Source organism: Motacilla alba, chromosome 3, assembly GCF_015832195.1.
Source record: "Motacilla alba alba isolate MOTALB_02 chromosome 3, Motacilla_alba_V1.0_pri, whole genome shotgun sequence".
Taxonomy (NCBI): Eukaryota; Metazoa; Chordata; class Aves; order Passeriformes; family Motacillidae; genus Motacilla; species Motacilla alba.
This window is the reverse complement of record NC_052018.1, coordinates 25,632,034-25,650,813: the sequence shown is the minus strand read 5'-3', so window position 1 is coordinate 25,650,813 and position 18,780 is coordinate 25,632,034. Positions and strand designations below refer to the sequence as shown.

Below are 18,780 nucleotides of genomic sequence, written 5' to 3'. Positions count from 1 at the left end.
CTTTTTAACATAATTCAGAAGATGAAAACTGAAAATCATACATTTTTAACAGGTTAAAAAAAAATACTGAACTAATTAAAGTACTTTAAAGTGCATAATCATAGGCAAACGCCAGCATAACTTCAGAATTACAACAAAGACTGCAGAGTTCCAGTTTCAACTAGAATAACTGGGAAAACTGAAAAGGGGATTGAATTTGGAGTGAAAGAGCACCCATTTTTAATGTAATTTACGACTGTGATTCCTCAAATATTTATGAGCACACTATAGCCTTCATGTCTATTACAGTCTAATACTCTTCAATGTTTTCTAGTACCTCATCTTCAGTTGGGATTCAGTGGAATAACACCAATGAAACAAAACTATGGTAAAAAATAATGGGTCTATACCAGATTCATTTCATTTAAGAAATACTGCTTTAAGACTTTTAATCTATTATGCAAAAACTAGTGGTTTTTTAATTAGAAGTTTCTGTAACAAAAATACTCTCTTATGTAAAACAGTTATAAAATGAAAGTGAAACAGATTTTTGTCAATATTCCTAGGCTTAGATAACTGTAAGACACTGATATGATGATTTTTGGCTTGAGAAAGGAAAGTTTCAGAGGGAAATAAACAGAAATACAGTTGAGTTTAATATGTATCATTAGCTACAGGGCATGATTAAAATATAATTATGTCCCAAAGACATTTCTTCCTTAGCATCCTTAACTTCACTGATAATCCTGTAAGCACCCTGGGTTTAAAAGGTCAGGCAATATTGTTTAAAATAAATTCTTTCATGTAAAACGTAAAGAAGGGTTTGCTTTGTTTTTATGCCTTCTAGCGCTCAAAAATTCCAGTGTGGCAGTCATAAAAGAAATTATATGCAAACTGAAAGAAGACAGTATCAAGTGAAGTTACAGATTATTCCCCTACCAAAAGGAACTGGTGCAGCATCTACCCTTGGAAGGGGTGTGCATGTGTATTTATGTTTACATAAAGATGTAAGTTAACAGCACCTTTGCAGTGTCAATTACATAAATAGCATATGGGCAGAAATGAAGAAAAAAAAATTCTTTCATCCTAATTTCCTGAAATTAGTGGAATATGTACTCTTATATTTACATCTAATTTTTCATCATCTGACTTCTTATGTGACAACTGAAATTATGACACGATCTGTTTACTTGTCTAATTTGGAACCAAAAGTAAAACAAACTATAAGAGAAAGCCACAGAACAAGTCTGTATTTTTTTGTTTAGTAAAGAGGTTAGAGCAGCAATATCTACAAACATATTTGTGTGAGAACTGTGAACAATGTAGATGTTACTGGTAAATCTCTTTTCAGCAAAGTCAGAATTTTTTTAGCCATCAGGAAAGAAGAAATGGTTATCAACTGCTTTGTAAAACTTGTACTATTAATTACATCAGGCAGCAACATCCACAAATGCAACATGGCATGTTATTTTAATGACAGCAATTCCATACCATTATTTATATCTAAGTCCTAATAAAAATCATTATCTGATGCAAACAACTTGAAACAATTTTGATTTGATCTCACGATGCTTAATTAAACAGGAAAAAACAGCTATCTCTAGCTCTGATTAGATGAGCTAATTTTCTGCAGTCTTTCCAGAATCACTGTGTACACAAGACTAAACACAAGTAACACTGACAGCGCTAATAAGGACTTCCCTCTAGCCACAGTTATATCTTTATAGGTATTGTTAATCATCTCCACTTCTGATATAGCAAGGAAGGAATTTTGTCCCAGTTCCTTCCTAGGATCTGGCAGAATTTAACAAGACTCTGCAAGAAATTATTGAAGTATGATCACAAAAACATAGAATCATTTATGTTAGAAAATACCTTCAAGATTGAGTCCAATCATAAATTTAACACTGCCAAATCCAACACTAAGCCATGTCCCTAGGCACTCTCCTTCTTGAAATACAATCAAATGCAACCCCTGTGAGCATGCTTTCTCAGTCCTCTCACTTCCAGAATCCACTACAGATCTCCTTCCTACTGCTGTAGTCAATAGGCACACACAACAAATTGACAAAACCAAACCAAGCAGACCAGTGTGTCAGTAATCCACCAACAGGACTCCGATGAGCTTACAAAATTCTGAAGCACTCCACAAGAAAAGGGAACAGAATGCTAGCAAGCATAAGCAAATGTGCCCAGGACACACAGGACATGAAGGAAACAGAAGACAAATTCCCAACTATAAAACACAACTTTAGATAATAATATATGACAGCAAGAATCTCGCACAGACTTAACAAACATACTGTGATAGCTGTAAAGCCAAAACCAACCCAATTTTAACGGCAATTGAAGCTTATTTTCATTCAGCTTAAGTAAGACATTACAATTTTATGATTCTATGATTCTAAACTCCATGGCCAGATGACAGAGGTTTGTCAAGAAAATCCTACTTGTCAGGCTCAGCTCCAGCTATTCATATGGAACCACATGGTGAAGAACAATAGCTGCGCACAACATAAGCCCTCAGGATTTTCAGTTATTTTAGTCTTACTCCTCACTGCTAATTAGCAAACTACCACAGCCAAAGGCAAATAAAGTCTTTTTCCAGATTCAACCAACAAGAACACTATGTAACACCAGTAATCCATGTATTTATAGCTTGAAGTCATGCTTTTAATTCTCATGGCTGGTTGTATAAATTTTTACTATAAAACAAATTCACTCAAAACACCTCTTCTGCATATTGCTTATTAAAATACAAAAGGGACTCCAGACTATTCTCTTCAGCCAGGATCAAGGCACTGATCTCAGCAGCCATCCGTCTTCATGTGAATATCACCTATAAAAACAGTTAAGTCCCATTTGAACAACACACCTCTCCTCCTCCAGGCTGCAATTTGTATGCAAAAAAAAACACTAGGGAAGTTATATGAAAAGAGCAGATCTCCTGATGCTTGATTCACTGATATTAAGCTGATTTCTGGAAACCAACATGAATAATTTTTAACTTGGAATAATTTTTTAACTTGGTGTTCAGTGTATCACTGTCTCAGAGGCTGTTCAATTCCTAACAACCATCCCGACATATAACTCAACATCTTGTTTGAGTCACTTCACAGTTATGCACAAATACTCTGATTTCATAGACTTGGCTTTCTTCTCTTTACCTGGCTCTTTTCTTTAGCCTTTGGGGGTAAATTCAAACTAAATATTCATTTTTAGTTCAAGCCTACATGCCTAGTATGTAGGCTTTGGACCATCTACTTACTGTCTTGAGACCCCTAACAACTGAACATTACTGTATTTTTCTTTGAACTTGCATGGAAAGAAAAGATTTAATGTACATTAAACAGAACATTTGGGAATAAAAATGAGTCATGCAAATGAAAAATGCATTTTCATGTTTCTTCTGACAATTAAATCACTTTAAACCTGTTATTAAAGGAATTTCAAGAGCTAACTTTGTAGAATACAAAACACATTTTGAAACATACTGTTTGAAACATGAAGTTATACTATGTAAGTATTGCTGTTCGACATATAATAATGTTATTAATGGAATGCAATTTTGCCAAAACATAATAAAAATTATTCACTCAAAATCTTTAAAATTCACTTGGTCTATTTCACTACAACTAGAGTATGAAATCAAATTCCAAATAATTGAAGACAAATACAGATAGTAAGTGGTCCTACTGAAGCTAATTTTTAGTCATTGGTGGAAGGAAAAAAAACTTTGTGATTTTATGGTAAGTTTAACACAAAACCACAATTTAATCAATAATGTGAATATCTAGGCCCCTGACAACCAATCAAATCAACAACAACATTCTTTACTATATTAACACTTTGTTACCATGACAGAGTCCTTCACTGCAGAAAATCTTACTGCCAATATATGTTGCACTTTTATTACAATTTTGTTTTATATATCCTAGAAGAGAAAAGAACATATTCTTCAAGTTCTATTTCACTCTTTATACATCTCAGGAGAATTCAAGCCTGGCCACCAATTTACATTACAGTACTACTGACATACAATTTTTTTAAATGAGATTTTAATCCATATAGAGGCATTTCAATTTTACCCTTATCTCTTAGATGCTAAATATTGTGGCTTGCAGAATTGTAAAGTTTAAATAATTCAAGAATAAAAATAGCACATAACATTCAAATAGAAAATTATAATTAAAAATATGAGAGAATAAAGATCCCTTTCTGATTTATGAATCAAAACTTCCCTAAAATAGTAGCCAGCAATACCCAATATAAAGGGGGCAAGTAAGAAAAAAAAAATCTAAGAGCAAAACAACCCACAAATCTCTAAGAAATGAGAAAGTAAAATATGAAGCCCAAACGTAACCAACTGATTGATAGAGAAAATATTCCTGAGGATTTGAGCAGGTGAAGGTTGTTTTAAAGAACCACCATATCATCCAAGCATTATAAATTGCACTGGGGACAGTTGTATGTGCTTAAAAGCACTGGCCTGAAGATTGCCAACTGCCTACTTCTACTTTCATTTAAATACAAAGGGCTTTTAAAATAATTGTGTAGACTTACAATACATTAGAGCATAAACACTTCTAATTTACATCTATACATTATATTTCTTTATTCCATACTATCTTGTCTCCCTCTAGTGGCTGGCTCTTACAAACACGGGCTTCTACCTGGCTTCAGCCCTTCTGCAGAATCACAGGGTAATTCAGGCTGGACAGGACCTCAGGAGGTCCCTAGTCCATGCTCACCCTCAAGGAATTTCTGGTTGGCCTTGATAGAAACATTCCTCACCAGCTCTTTGCAATCAAGGTAAAGGCTCACTCTTGAATCCAGACTCAAAGAACCTCCTCAGATCATTTGGAAAAGAAATCAAAGAGCCAGGAAAATAAAGTCACTGGAACTATGATTTGGGATGTATCATCATCCCAAAGTTTTATTGTTTTTTTAACTGAGTAGGAGACATATTTCTTTGCATATTGATGCAGTATATGGCTGTCACATTATCTGTCCTCATACATGACCACCATGTGTGGAAGAAACATGTACAATATATCAATGATCAACTCAAGTTCAAAAGCTTCATTGTGAAGGGTTTGCTTCTTTACCAATAGCAGACTCTGAGCAAGGTTGAATTTGAGTGAACTTTTTCTTCCTTCTTCCAGCAAAACATCTGTCATGAGTACCTTCATCGGCAAAAAGGGATGAAGGGGCATACCTCAGACAACTAGAAAACAACCTGCTCCTTGCCATTTGCAATCAACTGCAAGAGAAAACAACATGCCTTATGAAACTACAGTAAGGTAATCTGGGAGACTGAGTCAGGATGAATAAGAGGCTTTGCCAGCCTGAGTGCCCACCACATCTCTAAAGAAAGAGCCCTAGAACACAGGGGCTAAAGTGCTGTAAGAAGTCACACAGACAAGAAAGCTGTTCTATCACAGAAGATAATTTTGTAAATATAGTAATACTTCAGTTTCAGAGATTTCTTGAATAAATGAACCCCCATGCTCTTGCATAATTTCAAGATACGCTTCAGTAGCTTATGCAACAATAATTAAAACTAGTGCAACATCAAACTGCAGCACCAAAGGAATTACTTTTCAACACAGGAGTGTATAACCAGCAATTGTTACTTCTGCACAAAGAGGTAAAAAATCAGAGTACTAGAAGGGAGCATTTTGTACCACCATACACCAATAACTGCTAAGAAAAAATAATATGTATCACAAGCATAGGTAGCAATGGGAAGCAAAAAGTGAAGAGCTGCCTTAAAGCCTTCCATCTGTATAAAAATCTCAGATCCAGGCTATTAACTAAAGAAGTAACTGAATAACACCTTAAAGAAACTGACTCTGCATTCCTTCTTTCATTTGTTCAAAATACTGCATTATCTTTCAACTCTTCCTGTTCACATTCACAGGTTAATCATACAAAAAATATCTGAAAACAGTAACAAACTCCACTACAATGATATCTGTTAGAGGACTTTATTTTCAACTATGAAAGCATTCTTACATCTGCACTCTAATTATTTAATTTGTCTTGTCATCTTACTACCTTTGTGCATTATTAAATCACACTGGAGTTACATCCCCCCACCATTTTTTTTGTGGTTCTTTTTTTGGACAAGGTCGGGAGTTACTTTTTAAGCAAGAACAGTGAAAGAGTCCATGAGAATCATTATCTGTTTAGAGTAAGATTTCAATTTATGGAAAAAAAAGACAGTCTTAAAATAACACGGAAGTTATGAACCCAACTGGCACAACCATTCATTCAGAAGTAATGCATCTACTCCTATTTGGCAGTTAAACCTTTCATCTGAAAAACAACAATTTACCATTTAGGCACTCTTAACCTAGCAATTTGCAGAGAAATTTTAATTGCAGTGCCTAAATTAGAAAATGTTTTATTTTGCGTTATGCATTTAACCCTGTTGTGAATATGCCAATACATGACCATTCTCCCCCACTCCACCAACAGAGAGCATCTCTACCTTCTTGCTTTGTAGGTGTTACTTGATTTTTTTTCTCCCCACTGACTACATGGTTTCACACTTCATTCATACTTCACAGATTCCTCTCTAAAGGTAAAATATAATTTCTTAAAAACTTTTCTACAGTGTTTGTATCAATGAGGCCTGAGGTATGCCTGAATCAGTTATTCAGAGCACAGGAGGAGTTCTTTTTGGGGCAAATTGTCCATATGCCTATGCTCAGCCTGGAGACCATGCTTAGCCAGTTCGCTGCTAACGCGTTCATGGTAACTTCCTTCCTGCTGAAGACTGAAGGTGCATGCCAAGAATTCCTAGGATTGAAAATTGCCATAGATGCTGCAGCCATTAAAGACAAAAATGAACAAACAATTTTGAAATCATAACCATTTCCAGCAAATTGAACACTCCCTCTTTGCAATGTAAGAGTCAATAGGTAATACATCATTAACCTTAATCTTTACAAAGTATCATGCATATATCTTCACAATGCTCCAGTAAAATGAAACAGTGTAATTAATTATCTCCACTCTACAGGAAAAGAACAATGGCATGAATGCCAGAAAATAAAAATGCCAAAAGAAGAAAATAGCTATAAGAATTGTATTCATCTTCCTTTTTTCAGGACATTAAACATCATATGACACTACTGTGAAAAATCACAGGCCACCAACCTCAGTTAGAGACATGAAAAATCAGTTTGCTCTTTTATTCAATATTGAAGCTGGTTATCTAGAACTTGAAAAGGACCAAAATTACACGGAAGCAGCAGCTTGCTTGTGAAAAATGCAGTAACAAAACCCCTTGTTTGAATCACAATATGCTTTCTAACTATTGAAGCTAAACACAGGATTATAAAACTTCATCTATTTTTAGGGCCTATCAACAGAGATACTATAATAGAAAGTCATAACCCTGTGATTGAAAACAGGATCCAAGGTGTATACATATCTTCATACATGTGCATGTACATATTTGGCCAAAGCACAAGCAGGTGGAATCAGATGTGTTCTCTCAATATTTTTTGAAAACGGAAATAACAATTTTGTGTCTTTATACTGTTATAATTTCTAATAGTTTAATTTTTTCAGTTCCTTTAAGCACAGGATATGGCAACTGAAAATTCTGGATTTTCCTGAATTCAGGTAGTGCTGTGGGTTGACCCTGGATGGTTGTCAGGTGCCCACGCACATCTATCACTCCCCTCCTCAGGTGGACAGGGGTGAGAAAATACAATGAAGGACTCAAGCACACAGAGGGATCACTCATGAGTTACCGTCACAGGCAAAACAAACTTGACTTGGGAAAAGTAATTTATTACAAATCAAATCAGAGGAGGGAAATGAGGAATAAAAACAAATCTTACAACACCTTCCCCTCATCCCTTTTGTCTTCCAATTTTGACTTAACTCCTGATTCCTCTACCTCCTCCCACAGGTGGTGCAGGCTGACAGGAAATGGGAGTTCACCACACATTTCTGCCACTCCTCCCTTCTCAGGGGAGGACTCTTTACACTATTCCCCTGCTCCAGAGTGGGGTCCCTCCCACAGGAAACAGTCCTCCATGAACTTCTCCAATGCTGAATCTTCCCACATGCTGCAGTTGTTCACAAACTGCTCCAGCATAGTCTCTTCCTTGGTGTGCTGTCCGTCAGGAGCAGCCTGCTCCAGTGTGAGTCCCTATGGGGTCACAAATCCTGCCAGCAAACCTGCTCCACAGTAGGTTCCTCTCTTCATAGGGCCACAGGTCCTGCCAGGAGCCTGTTCCAGGATGGGCTTCCTACTGGGTCACAACCAGCTCCAGGCATCCCTCTGCTCTGGTATGAGGTCCTCCATGGGATGCAGGTGGATCTCTTTTCCACCTTGGTTCTCCATGGGCTGCAGGGGCACAGCTGCCTCACCATGGCTGCAGCACAGGCTGCAGGGGATCCTCAGCTCTGGCACCGGGTGCACCTTCTCCTTCTTTTGCACTGACCTTGGTGTCTGCAGAGCTGTTCCTCTCGCATATTCTCACTCTCCTCTCACTGGCTGAAGCTGTTATTGTGAAGGGGATTTTTACTCCCTTTTCTCAAATGTGTTATCCCAGAGGTACCACCCATCACTGCTAATGGGCTCAGCCCTGTCCACAGGGCTCCCTCTTGGAGCCAGTTGGCTTTAGTTCTATTGGACAATGGGGGAAGCTTCTGCCAGCTTCTCACATAACCTAACCCTGCAGCCCCATGCACTACCAAAACCTGGCCACATAAACCCAATACAACTAGTAATTAATTGCCATTTCACTGCAAGATTTACAGACACTCTTCTGAGATGTTCTTGAGACCTTTGTAAAAAAATGCATTTTGAAGGCTCTTTTAACAAATCACCTATCTCCTTTTAAATCAATTTCTATTTAAGGACCTAGATGGAAAGAAGTTTAGATACTCATTCAAATCATACCTTTAATACCCTTTCTCGTTCCCAAAAAATTTGCAGACAAGTAGATCTATCTTCTGGGTCTTGAAAGAGGCATATGTACCATAATTCATTTTAGCCAACCTTATTTTTTGCCTTGTATCTTCTATAAATAGCCGTGGCCCAGAGAACATAAGATAAGGAAAGACTGTCTACCAAGCACTCCAAAAATACTTCACGGTACTCTGGAAGGCTGAGATCTCACAACATTAAATACAAAGTATCATATTCCACACAAAACTGAGATAAAGTCTGAAACATTGCCCTAACACATACCACAGGCCAGGCAGAAAAAGATGAGAGAGGAAGCCTGCTTCATGGTACCTGAATTGTTCAAGATAAGGAGCAGTCCACAATCCTCCAAAAATTAAACATTACATCTTTCTCATCCACAATACTCCCAAAAATATTGGCAAGAGTGAGGTCAATGACTAACATGTCAGTAATACCTCCCATTGCACTGAATAGTATTTTCTCACTATTTCCTTGAACATATTCTTCTGTCCTCTGTCCCCAGTTTCTTCTTTCATTCTTCAACTGTAAATTTGCTAAGGCAAGACTACTTCACACAGAGCTGTCCAACTAATATTTTTTTTAATAAACAACAAAAAAGTCTAACCTTGTCTTTCAGACAGTATTGGGTTTGGTCACTGATCTGCTTGGTGAATTAATTTAGTTACATAGTACCTGTAATTTGTAAAGGACCCTGGTTTTCTAGTAATTTACTGGTAAGGTTTTTCCAGTCCACACTTATAAAAGCCTCTTTATGGCTTGCCTTTTTTACCCATAGTTCAGGTCAATACCCAAAAAAATGACTAAAATTACAAGCAAAGAGACCAAAACAAAAACCCTCCCACCTTTAAAAAGGTGCACCTTTTGCCCAATTTTCTACTTCAAAAAGCATCTATTCAAATCTGTAGCACAACATACCCATTAACTACATCCCCACATTTACATTTTGTTCAATTACCTTATCTGCATCCACTTTTCCTCTGATAAATTCTTTCTTCCAAAATTCCAGTGCCTGTTCCAGAGTCAGGCCGATGCCTTTCAGGAAGAGCCCGTACTGCATCCGGCCTCCGTGCCGGAGGTGGTGGCTGTCACGGAGGGCTCTGTGCAGCTGCCGCATGCACAGAGGGAATGACTTCACAGAGAGCTGACAAGAGAAGAATTTCTGTTTTAGGCACACTAATCATTTAATTTGTAGGATATGTGTTTACTGCGATTATTAATTAGCTCCATTTGGAAATGCCAATGGCTGGAAGAAAAGATAGGCACGTACTGAGAGCTTATCATATTCATAGCACAATGAGTCCATGAACTATCCAATCCAACAACCATCTCAAGAACAAAATCCAGAGGACAGAGTAATACAGCTGGAATTATCAGACTGTCTCCAGCTACAAAGTTACACGTTTAACTGCTGTCAGGAAAAATATACCCACACTTGCATTACAGTATTTCTTGACTCTGCTTTTTTTTAGCATCTGAAATGGCAAAATGACCTTTTATAGAGTTTTGGGGATTGGGGAAGGGCAGGGGATTTTAATTCACTGCCAGAGAAACACTATCATGGTTAAGATGGATGCTGAAAACACACAGTTCCTAAAATTCTGATTAAGGAATGGATTTTGAATGGATCCTGTACAATTTATGCATGGTGTTTTAAACCCCATGTTTTACTTCCATTTTATTTACTTCCTCGTTTTCAAAACCCTGCCTGTAAGTCAAAAATCAAAAACCACCATTGGAAAGACTAATACTGCAACACAGTAATCATAAACTTCATGGCTTGCAAGACTGTTAAATAAGAAAATTTTGTTGTATTCTGCTTACAATTATGTTAAGTATTTGTGAAAGTACACAAAATTGAACAACAAATTAAGCATTTCATTGCAACTGCACTCTGAATCTGAATCCTGATTAGATGCATTTCAGCTAATTCTGCTCCATCTTGAACTTCAATGCAATTTCATTCAACATTTACAAAGCAAACATGAATAAAAAGAAGATAAAGGCTTTATATTTAGTTTGTACATAGAGTACTTGAATTTAAAATGTTATACTTCAACATTGTGTATGACTCCAGAAACACAACTTACAGCGTCAATTTGCTCTAGAGAAATTTTTCCAGTGCTCTTTTGGATGCTGTAATCTGGGCCAACATAAGAATGGCTGAAAAAGAAACAGTATGGCATCATTTAAAGCAGCTCCAAAATGTTTTTAAGTTTACAAATTTAGAAAGAAAACAATTTATCAATTATAGGCTGCAAATATTTCATATCAGGCAAAAACTAGAAACCAAGTAATTAGGACTCATAAAGCATTAGAGCTTTATGAGTCATAAAATAATGTCATAAAACATTATAGCAAACACGGCAAAGGAACGCTCTTTCCCTTCATCTGATAGGAGAGGTGAGGGATCATATAGCATTTAGATCAGAGAGACCACTGAAGATCATCTAGTCCAACCCCTGCTCAAAACGGTGTTTGCTACAGCAGGTTGCTTAGGATCTCATAAAGCTGGATTTTAAGCATATCCAAGGACAGAGACTCATAACCTTCTGAGCAACCTGCTCCAATCAAAATCCTGTCCAAAAAAAAAAAAAAAAAAAATAAGTGTTTTCTTATGTTTAGGCAGAATTTCCTGTATATCAGTCTCTGCCCATTGCCTCCTGGCCTATCACTAGATACCACTGAGAAAACTCTCACTCTTTTTTTACTCCTTATCAGACACCTATTTACATGCACTGATAAAATGCACACACACACTTCCTGAAATTTATCTCCTCCAGGCTGAACAAGTTTTCTCAGTCTCTTCTCGGGGTTCCTGGCAGCCCATTTCTCCCTCCTGCCCAAGTCCATCAAAGGCAGAGCACTCGTCTGGTGCAAACCATTCTCCCCAGTTTTATATCATGTGAGTCTTGCTAAGTACACACTCAATTCCATCACCCAAGGCAATAAAGTAGAAGGTAAAAAAGATAGGACCCTAGGTACTCCACTAGGGATTACTCAATAGTTTTTCATCACACAAAAGGGATAAATAATTTAAAGTATTTAAACCATGTGCATCTATTATTACTAATTTTACTATAGAAGCATCTAAATTCCCTTTGGTCACCTGTCTGTTCACTGCCAGAGGTTGCTTTTCAAGTTGCAAGTCTGATATATTCTGTTCATTTTAAAGGAACTTCCAAACAGGCAACTTGGAAGCATTTGTATCACTTTTTTGTGACAAAATAAACTGGAAACAAAATAAACTGGAAACAGTCCCTCCATTTTCAAAAAGGCAAAATGGAAGTGATTTACCAGCTGTATAACATGCATACCCAAGGTAACATAAGAATGTACAAAAATACCAGTTGGCATAAATGTGGGGTATAGCATCCCTGTTGAAATTCCTTCTTTTGGAACCTTTCCTTTTTCCATATTAAAAAAAAAAAAAGCACAGACAGGACTGATGGTGATACTGAAGGACTGTTCCACTTACACAGAACAAAGCATACATCAAAAGAAATTTTCAATTTCTCAGCAATTACTCCTAGAGAGCGCAGTTTATAAAAACCTAACTGAATTGCTCTTGATCTTCAAATTAAGAAAGGCATACCACTGAGACATATTTTTACAACCCCAGTAAGATGCAGGGTAATAAAATCATGGAAGGTTATTGGCATTCAGAAGTACCCCCAGTTATGTAACAGTAACAATAGAACTGCAATCCCAGTTTTCATTCATTGCTCTTGAACAAAGTTCAGTCATTTGTAAATAGGCAGAGATACAATGAAAGCTATTTCTCCTACTCTGATTTACACTAAAAACAACAAAACATAAAACTCTTCCTATATAATAAAAAATTATGAGACTTTTTAAAATCAAAATAAAATGTCAGGGTTTGGGTTTGCTCAAGCAGTAGAGCACTGCAGAAAATAAGGCAGCATGATCCAGCAAACTAGATCTGCATCCCAATTCCCCATGCAGTACTGCCATGATAGAGCCTCAACACTTTCATTTCTAATTCATCCAGCATAATTTCAATGATCTTAATGCCAATATGTATGCGTTCAGAAACAGCTTTCATTTCTGACATTCAATATTTAAGTAAATTTTTATCTCTAGAGACATTTAAAATTCTACAAAAACAAACACCTGAACAACTTGATCTAACCAGATCTGCATTGAGCACGGGCTAGATTAAACCATCTCCAGAGGTTCATTTCAAGCTAAATTATTCCATGATTCTAAACCAGCTCCCTCTAATTGTATGGACCTTGTCCTCCTGCATATGACCACAGTAAGAAAAGTCTCCCATATAAAGTGGTAAAAAGCAATCATATATATAAGAAAGAGACCAGAGTTCTCTACTTACCTTCTTCTACAAATAAAGTAGAAAGCTTATATACACACACACACACACACATATATATATATATATATATATGTATGTCTAAACACATGCACACAACTAAGAGGGAGGCAAACTATTCACTCTAATGGTTCACATTTTCAGCAATCTACACAGGTCCATTTAAAGAACAAATTAGTACTCCATTCATCAATGACAGCAAAATCTCCCAAAAAGAGCAGGCAGGGAGCATAGAGTATTTGCAACAAGGAAGGCCCATGCTCTGAGCACTGTAATTTGGAATCTGTTTTGTTTATAAAGGAGCTTAACAACTTTGTACTTGCTATTAAAAAAAAAAAAAAACACCAAAAAAACCCCAACCTTTATAAAAGCTACAACTATTTTTTGTTACTTAAAAGCAACACTAGTTCTATAAACTATGTTCCATGTAATTTATAAAACTTTTGTTAAATTGAAAAATTACTTTGGGGGTTTTTTTCAAAGCCAATCACACAGATGAGGTCTGTAAAAAACCTGTACCTAAGGCATTCTACCAAAACCATTACTTTAATCTGTATGAAGGAATATAGTTATGCTTTCACTTTATACTACCTGAGATGATTAAGCAAAGGTTGAAGTCTCTCATCGGACTGTATGGAAGGTAGTGATCGTGCTGTCAGCTGGGAAAAAAATGAGTACAATTAATAAAATATTAGCTTAAAAAAATTGATAGCACAAGGCAAGAATTATGTTAGAAGTCACACTGCATTGTTACAACTTTATACAACATTGGATAAGAAATAATTTCTCCTATTAAAAATAATTAAGCACAGCCTTCCAGAATCTCAAGCTAGCAGAAATATTTACAAGTTAACAAACAGTGAAAAATCATTTTTCTAAAATTACAATGCTATTAGAATTAAATAGCAAGACATCATTGTAAGTGGTATACGTTTTTCCAAGCATATTTGAACTAGAAGTGATGTTGTGCCTAGACAGCCTTCTACCAATGTAAATATAATTCATGAAGCCAAATTATATATAATTTACATTTATATAAAAGCAATTTACATAGTATTTAGCACTATGGGACTTTTATATAAACATGCCTCTGTGTACACTGTTTCCTTTTAAATTGGCATAACATATTTTGCAATTTGATTGTTCTAAAATATTTTTTCATTCTAACTCATATGACTTGTTAAACCATTCAACTTTTTCTGCAAAAATAAACCTAGCAATCTACAGATCAACTACAGATCAAATACATATCAATCTACAGATCAAATACATATCAGACTACTGTACTATATTAGTTAATTGGTGTATTAACTAAAATAACTGGAAAAATACATGTATTAGATTTGCTTAGTATTTGTATATAAGGTCGCCACCTTCACCTATAAAAGCTACAAATATAGCACTTTGGATAATTCTGAGATACATCTAACTTAAAATACTGAACATAAACATGCATTTCATGATTCTGTGGCTGCCATGTTTCTTAGGCTGCATTTTGAAAACTACCTCTGAACAAAGTAGAAATTTCAAGATATTTCACACTGTATAAATAAGCATCAAGGTCTTAAGTATTTTACAGGAAACTCAAAAACAGCATGCAGTATTAATTAATCAAATTATTATACATACTAATTAGAAATCTGTACTCCTGAAAGACCACCCATTCCATCCATTTCACAGCCTTTGCTGCTGGGCAGAAGTCAGACTGGGACGAAATTTGAAACGTGCACTGCAAGCTCACAGCACCATCCACCAAGTAAAGGAGAGGAGTCAGATTTGACTTTCAGTCATCCAGAACCTCCAAGTCCCATTCCACAGCGCTGCTCTCCAGCCTCTCATCCCCAGTCAATGCACACAACCAGGGTTGCCCCATCCCAGGTGCACTTTCCCTTGTTAAATTTCATGGCTGGTGACCGCCCAGCCCTCTAATTTGTCAAGGTCTCTCTGCAGGGCCTGTCCCAACTTACTGCCTGACCCATCTGTGCCCAACAAACGCACTATGGGCTATTTGTTCCCATTAAATGCATCACCCAGTTGAGTATGAGCCTGCACAGTGGCCAAGTGCAAGAGGGAAAGAAGGTAGAAGCTTCTTTCCATAAACATGGAAACAAAGATATGAGTAAAATATAACATCATAGTAGTACCTGCAGCAGTATCTCATCTAGAGGAATGGTATACAATTAGAAATTATCTTTAGTGGAATGAAATAAAATTACTTTTTGCTCTACTAATCCAGCACTACTTTACCTATTCAGGTCTTTCTCTTGAACTTTTTGAAACAGAGACTGCCTTTAGCGATAGCTATTTAACATTAATAGGCACTACACTTGTTCCAACTAACTCATTAATACTAGACAAACTTTATTCAAAGATCTGTTTGGCCAGCATTTTAAGATGTTTTCTAAATGTAGTCAATCTAACAGAATATCAAATTTTATGTAATCAAACTATATATGTTTTTTTTAATTGAGTTTACTGTAGCCATGCCATATCTGAAAGTCAGAATAACAGATCCCAGCTTTCCCCCTTCACCAGGAGTAACTGAGAAACAAAAGAAGACAGTAAGATGCTTTCTGTAAAAGTTTTTACCTTAATTCCAGATTTTTGTCCTTAACCCTAGTTTATCTACATTAGCTATCCTTCTGGAGTACACATTTGATCAAAAGAAAAAACAATCTTCAGGACATGCTACAAAAGCCTTGGAAAACTTTCTGCTCCTCATTCCCATTTTAAGATAGAGAACAGGTTAAAAATAATGCTGTAGAAACATTTTAGTTCTTCTCAAAGACTGTGTCATAATATTTACTATATTGTTATAGATACTCTACACACATCTCAGAGTACTCTTTACATATTTATAGGATCAACACAGAATCACAGGACAGTTTGGGCTGGAAAGGGCCTCAAAGCTCATCTAGCTCCAAACTCTCTGTCATGGGCAGTGATACCTTTCACTAGACTAGAGCCCCATCCAACCTGGTCTAGAACATTGATTCTGCAAATATCCAGCAAGATTAGAATAAATAGCAGGCCTTTAAGTCTCAGTTCCACTTTACACAGAGTCCATGAGTCCATATATAAGGCCATGCCTCTATATAAAAATGGAAACTCTACCATACAATGACATTTGAAACATAAATCATTCATGTAAAATCTCTTTTCCATTGCAATCTGCCTTTAGCAACAAAAAATAGTTTTCATGTACATTTTATTCTAGAATTCAGCCTAAATAGAGGAAGTAATAGTTGCAAAAGACTTCTTAATGCATTTCTCCCTGATTAGAAGCACTGTTGATGAATAGGAACTCTAAAACTTTAAAACAAAGTTTGAATTTTAGCTGGCTATTCTCTAAAATGTAGTATTAAAAGATATGAATTCTCCAGTAAGGCATTTTAATGCACCAGGCACCAAAATACTTGCTTTAGATTAAATTTCAGACTCAATGTCTAGAAAGGTTTTGTACTTCTGAAAAAGCCTTATTATTACTTTGGTTTGCCCTAATTTATTTTTTAAAAGACATTTCAGAATTATATTACCTGGTTTGTATGATTTTGCACTAAGAAGTCATGAGATGCAGACATTGCCAGAACCCAAGAATTCAATTTAATTATGCTCCACAGAAACACCTCCAACATCCAACTAGGCTGCAGGCTGTCTCATACCAACAGAAACTGATTGATTTTGAAACATCAGCTATGGTGCTAATGTTGTTAGAAAATGTCACAATGCAAATGCTATGCAGCTGGGGAACCTGGAACGAGAGAGCAGTGTTTGCATGCCAGTATGCTGCTGTACCTAGACAGTTGACATTTTAACACTGATCAATTTTCTTTTGAAAAAAGTTGGGATTTAACCTTTCACAGCATCTTACAAATCTCAAGCACTGTACAAAATTAATAAGTAATTTTTGCTAAGGCTTCTTCAGCTATTAAAAGTTATTTCAGCAGCACTTAACACTGAAATATGCTCAATAAAAATACACCAAACAATTAATGTTACATCTACTCCACAACACACAACCTATATAACAGCAAATAACATTCTACAAAACATTATGAAACTTTTCTTTTTAATTGGTCAATATAATTCAATACATAAAGCATTTAGATTATTTCCATCTAGTACCACCAAATTTATGAAAGAAAGGAAATAAATAATACAGACTAGCATTACTGGGCTTTTAGTACAAATATAACAACTCTGATATTTCTAAAGAACAGGAAAAAATTTCCCTCTTGAATCCCTAGCAGATGATTTGAGTGTCAATGTAAGGCTGAACTTGGTTTTGTGGGTTTGCTTTTGTTTTGTTATTTGATTACATAAAACTCCCCACCAAACTTCTCACACACCCCCCCTGTTCACAGTAACACAAGCCAGCCAAAAGAAAATCACACAGAACACTAAGTGGCCTTCTATGTTTAAGGAAAGCAAATCAAAGGCAGCAACTAACTTATTTAAAAACAAACAAACAAAAGAATTAAAGTTATATTATTAGGACCCTCATTTTCTTATTGGACTCTAAAAGGCAGGGCACAGTAGTTACAATGTTGCTTAGATGCTATATCTGAACATTTAAAACCTATATACAAGTATAACAAAATAGAAATCATGTTGTAAAATATATTCTAAATTATAAATATTACATATATAATGTCTTCTTTTCATTTTGCCAGTTAATTCAAGCTGTCAAATGAAAAATTTTCCGTAAGAGAAGAAACAAATTAAGAGTTGTGAAAAGTGTCCTTGCCAGCATGTCCGAGATATTTACCTAATGCTTTAGGAATTCTGAAGAAACCAAAGTCCACTAATTCCAGTTCAGCATTTGTCAAATGCACTCAGAATAATAATTAATGTTTTCCTGAGGCACTTGCTTCTGAAAGTAATTGATTTCTTTTTCCCATTTGGAAATGTCTAGGCTTTCATATTCACACTGAGGTATAAATAACACCTGGATTAGAGTCTCATATTTAGTCTTTAAAGCAAAATTTTTCAATCATTAAACCTTGTTTAATTGCCAAAGCAACTGTTGCTGGGTTTTGCAGCATTATTACTTGTGCATATAATCATTTCACTTGCATGTGAGGGTGACAGCATGTAAATGAAGTCATCTCTTGTACTTTTTTGCATACTAAAATAAAGCAGAAGTTGACAGTTATGAAGATGCTCATTAGATATTTTCCCCCCAAAATAAGTTATTGATTCCATCTTTCTTACAATAGTGCATATTGTATTTCAGGCTTCAATTATATGTAGATTGAAGAAGACACTTAAGAAGCTATCTTGTCAGAAAAATCCAAATCTTCTGTTAAATAATACTGCTTCCCATAGTTGTGAACGCTCTTCAGTGTTTTCATCAACTGTTCACCACTGACTTGGCCTTCACAGAGAGCTTTCTCAGCTTTTAATTTAGTCCTGAGTCCTTTTTTTGTATCAACTTCCAGATACCTAGTTATTTTCAAACCAAATAAACAGTGTACTGAAACACTCGCCTTTG

The 18,780-nt window shown here is 35.9% G+C and overlaps 1 protein-coding gene across 1 annotated transcript in view; it reads right to left on the bottom strand.

Moving 5' to 3' along the window:
* Positions 1 to 18,780, bottom strand: part of PRIM2 (DNA primase subunit 2) — an 88,518-nt gene that overhangs the window by 22,998 nt on the left and 46,740 nt on the right. The window contains exons 7-9 of the mRNA XM_038132919.1: positions 13,878 to 13,945; positions 11,026 to 11,098; positions 9,894 to 10,079 (exon numbers count right to left, since the gene is read on the bottom strand). Coding sequence (XP_037988847.1) covers positions 9,894 to 10,079; positions 11,026 to 11,098; positions 13,878 to 13,945 — 327 coding nt within the window. The remainder of the gene's footprint in view (positions 1 to 9,893; positions 10,080 to 11,025; positions 11,099 to 13,877; positions 13,946 to 18,780) is intronic.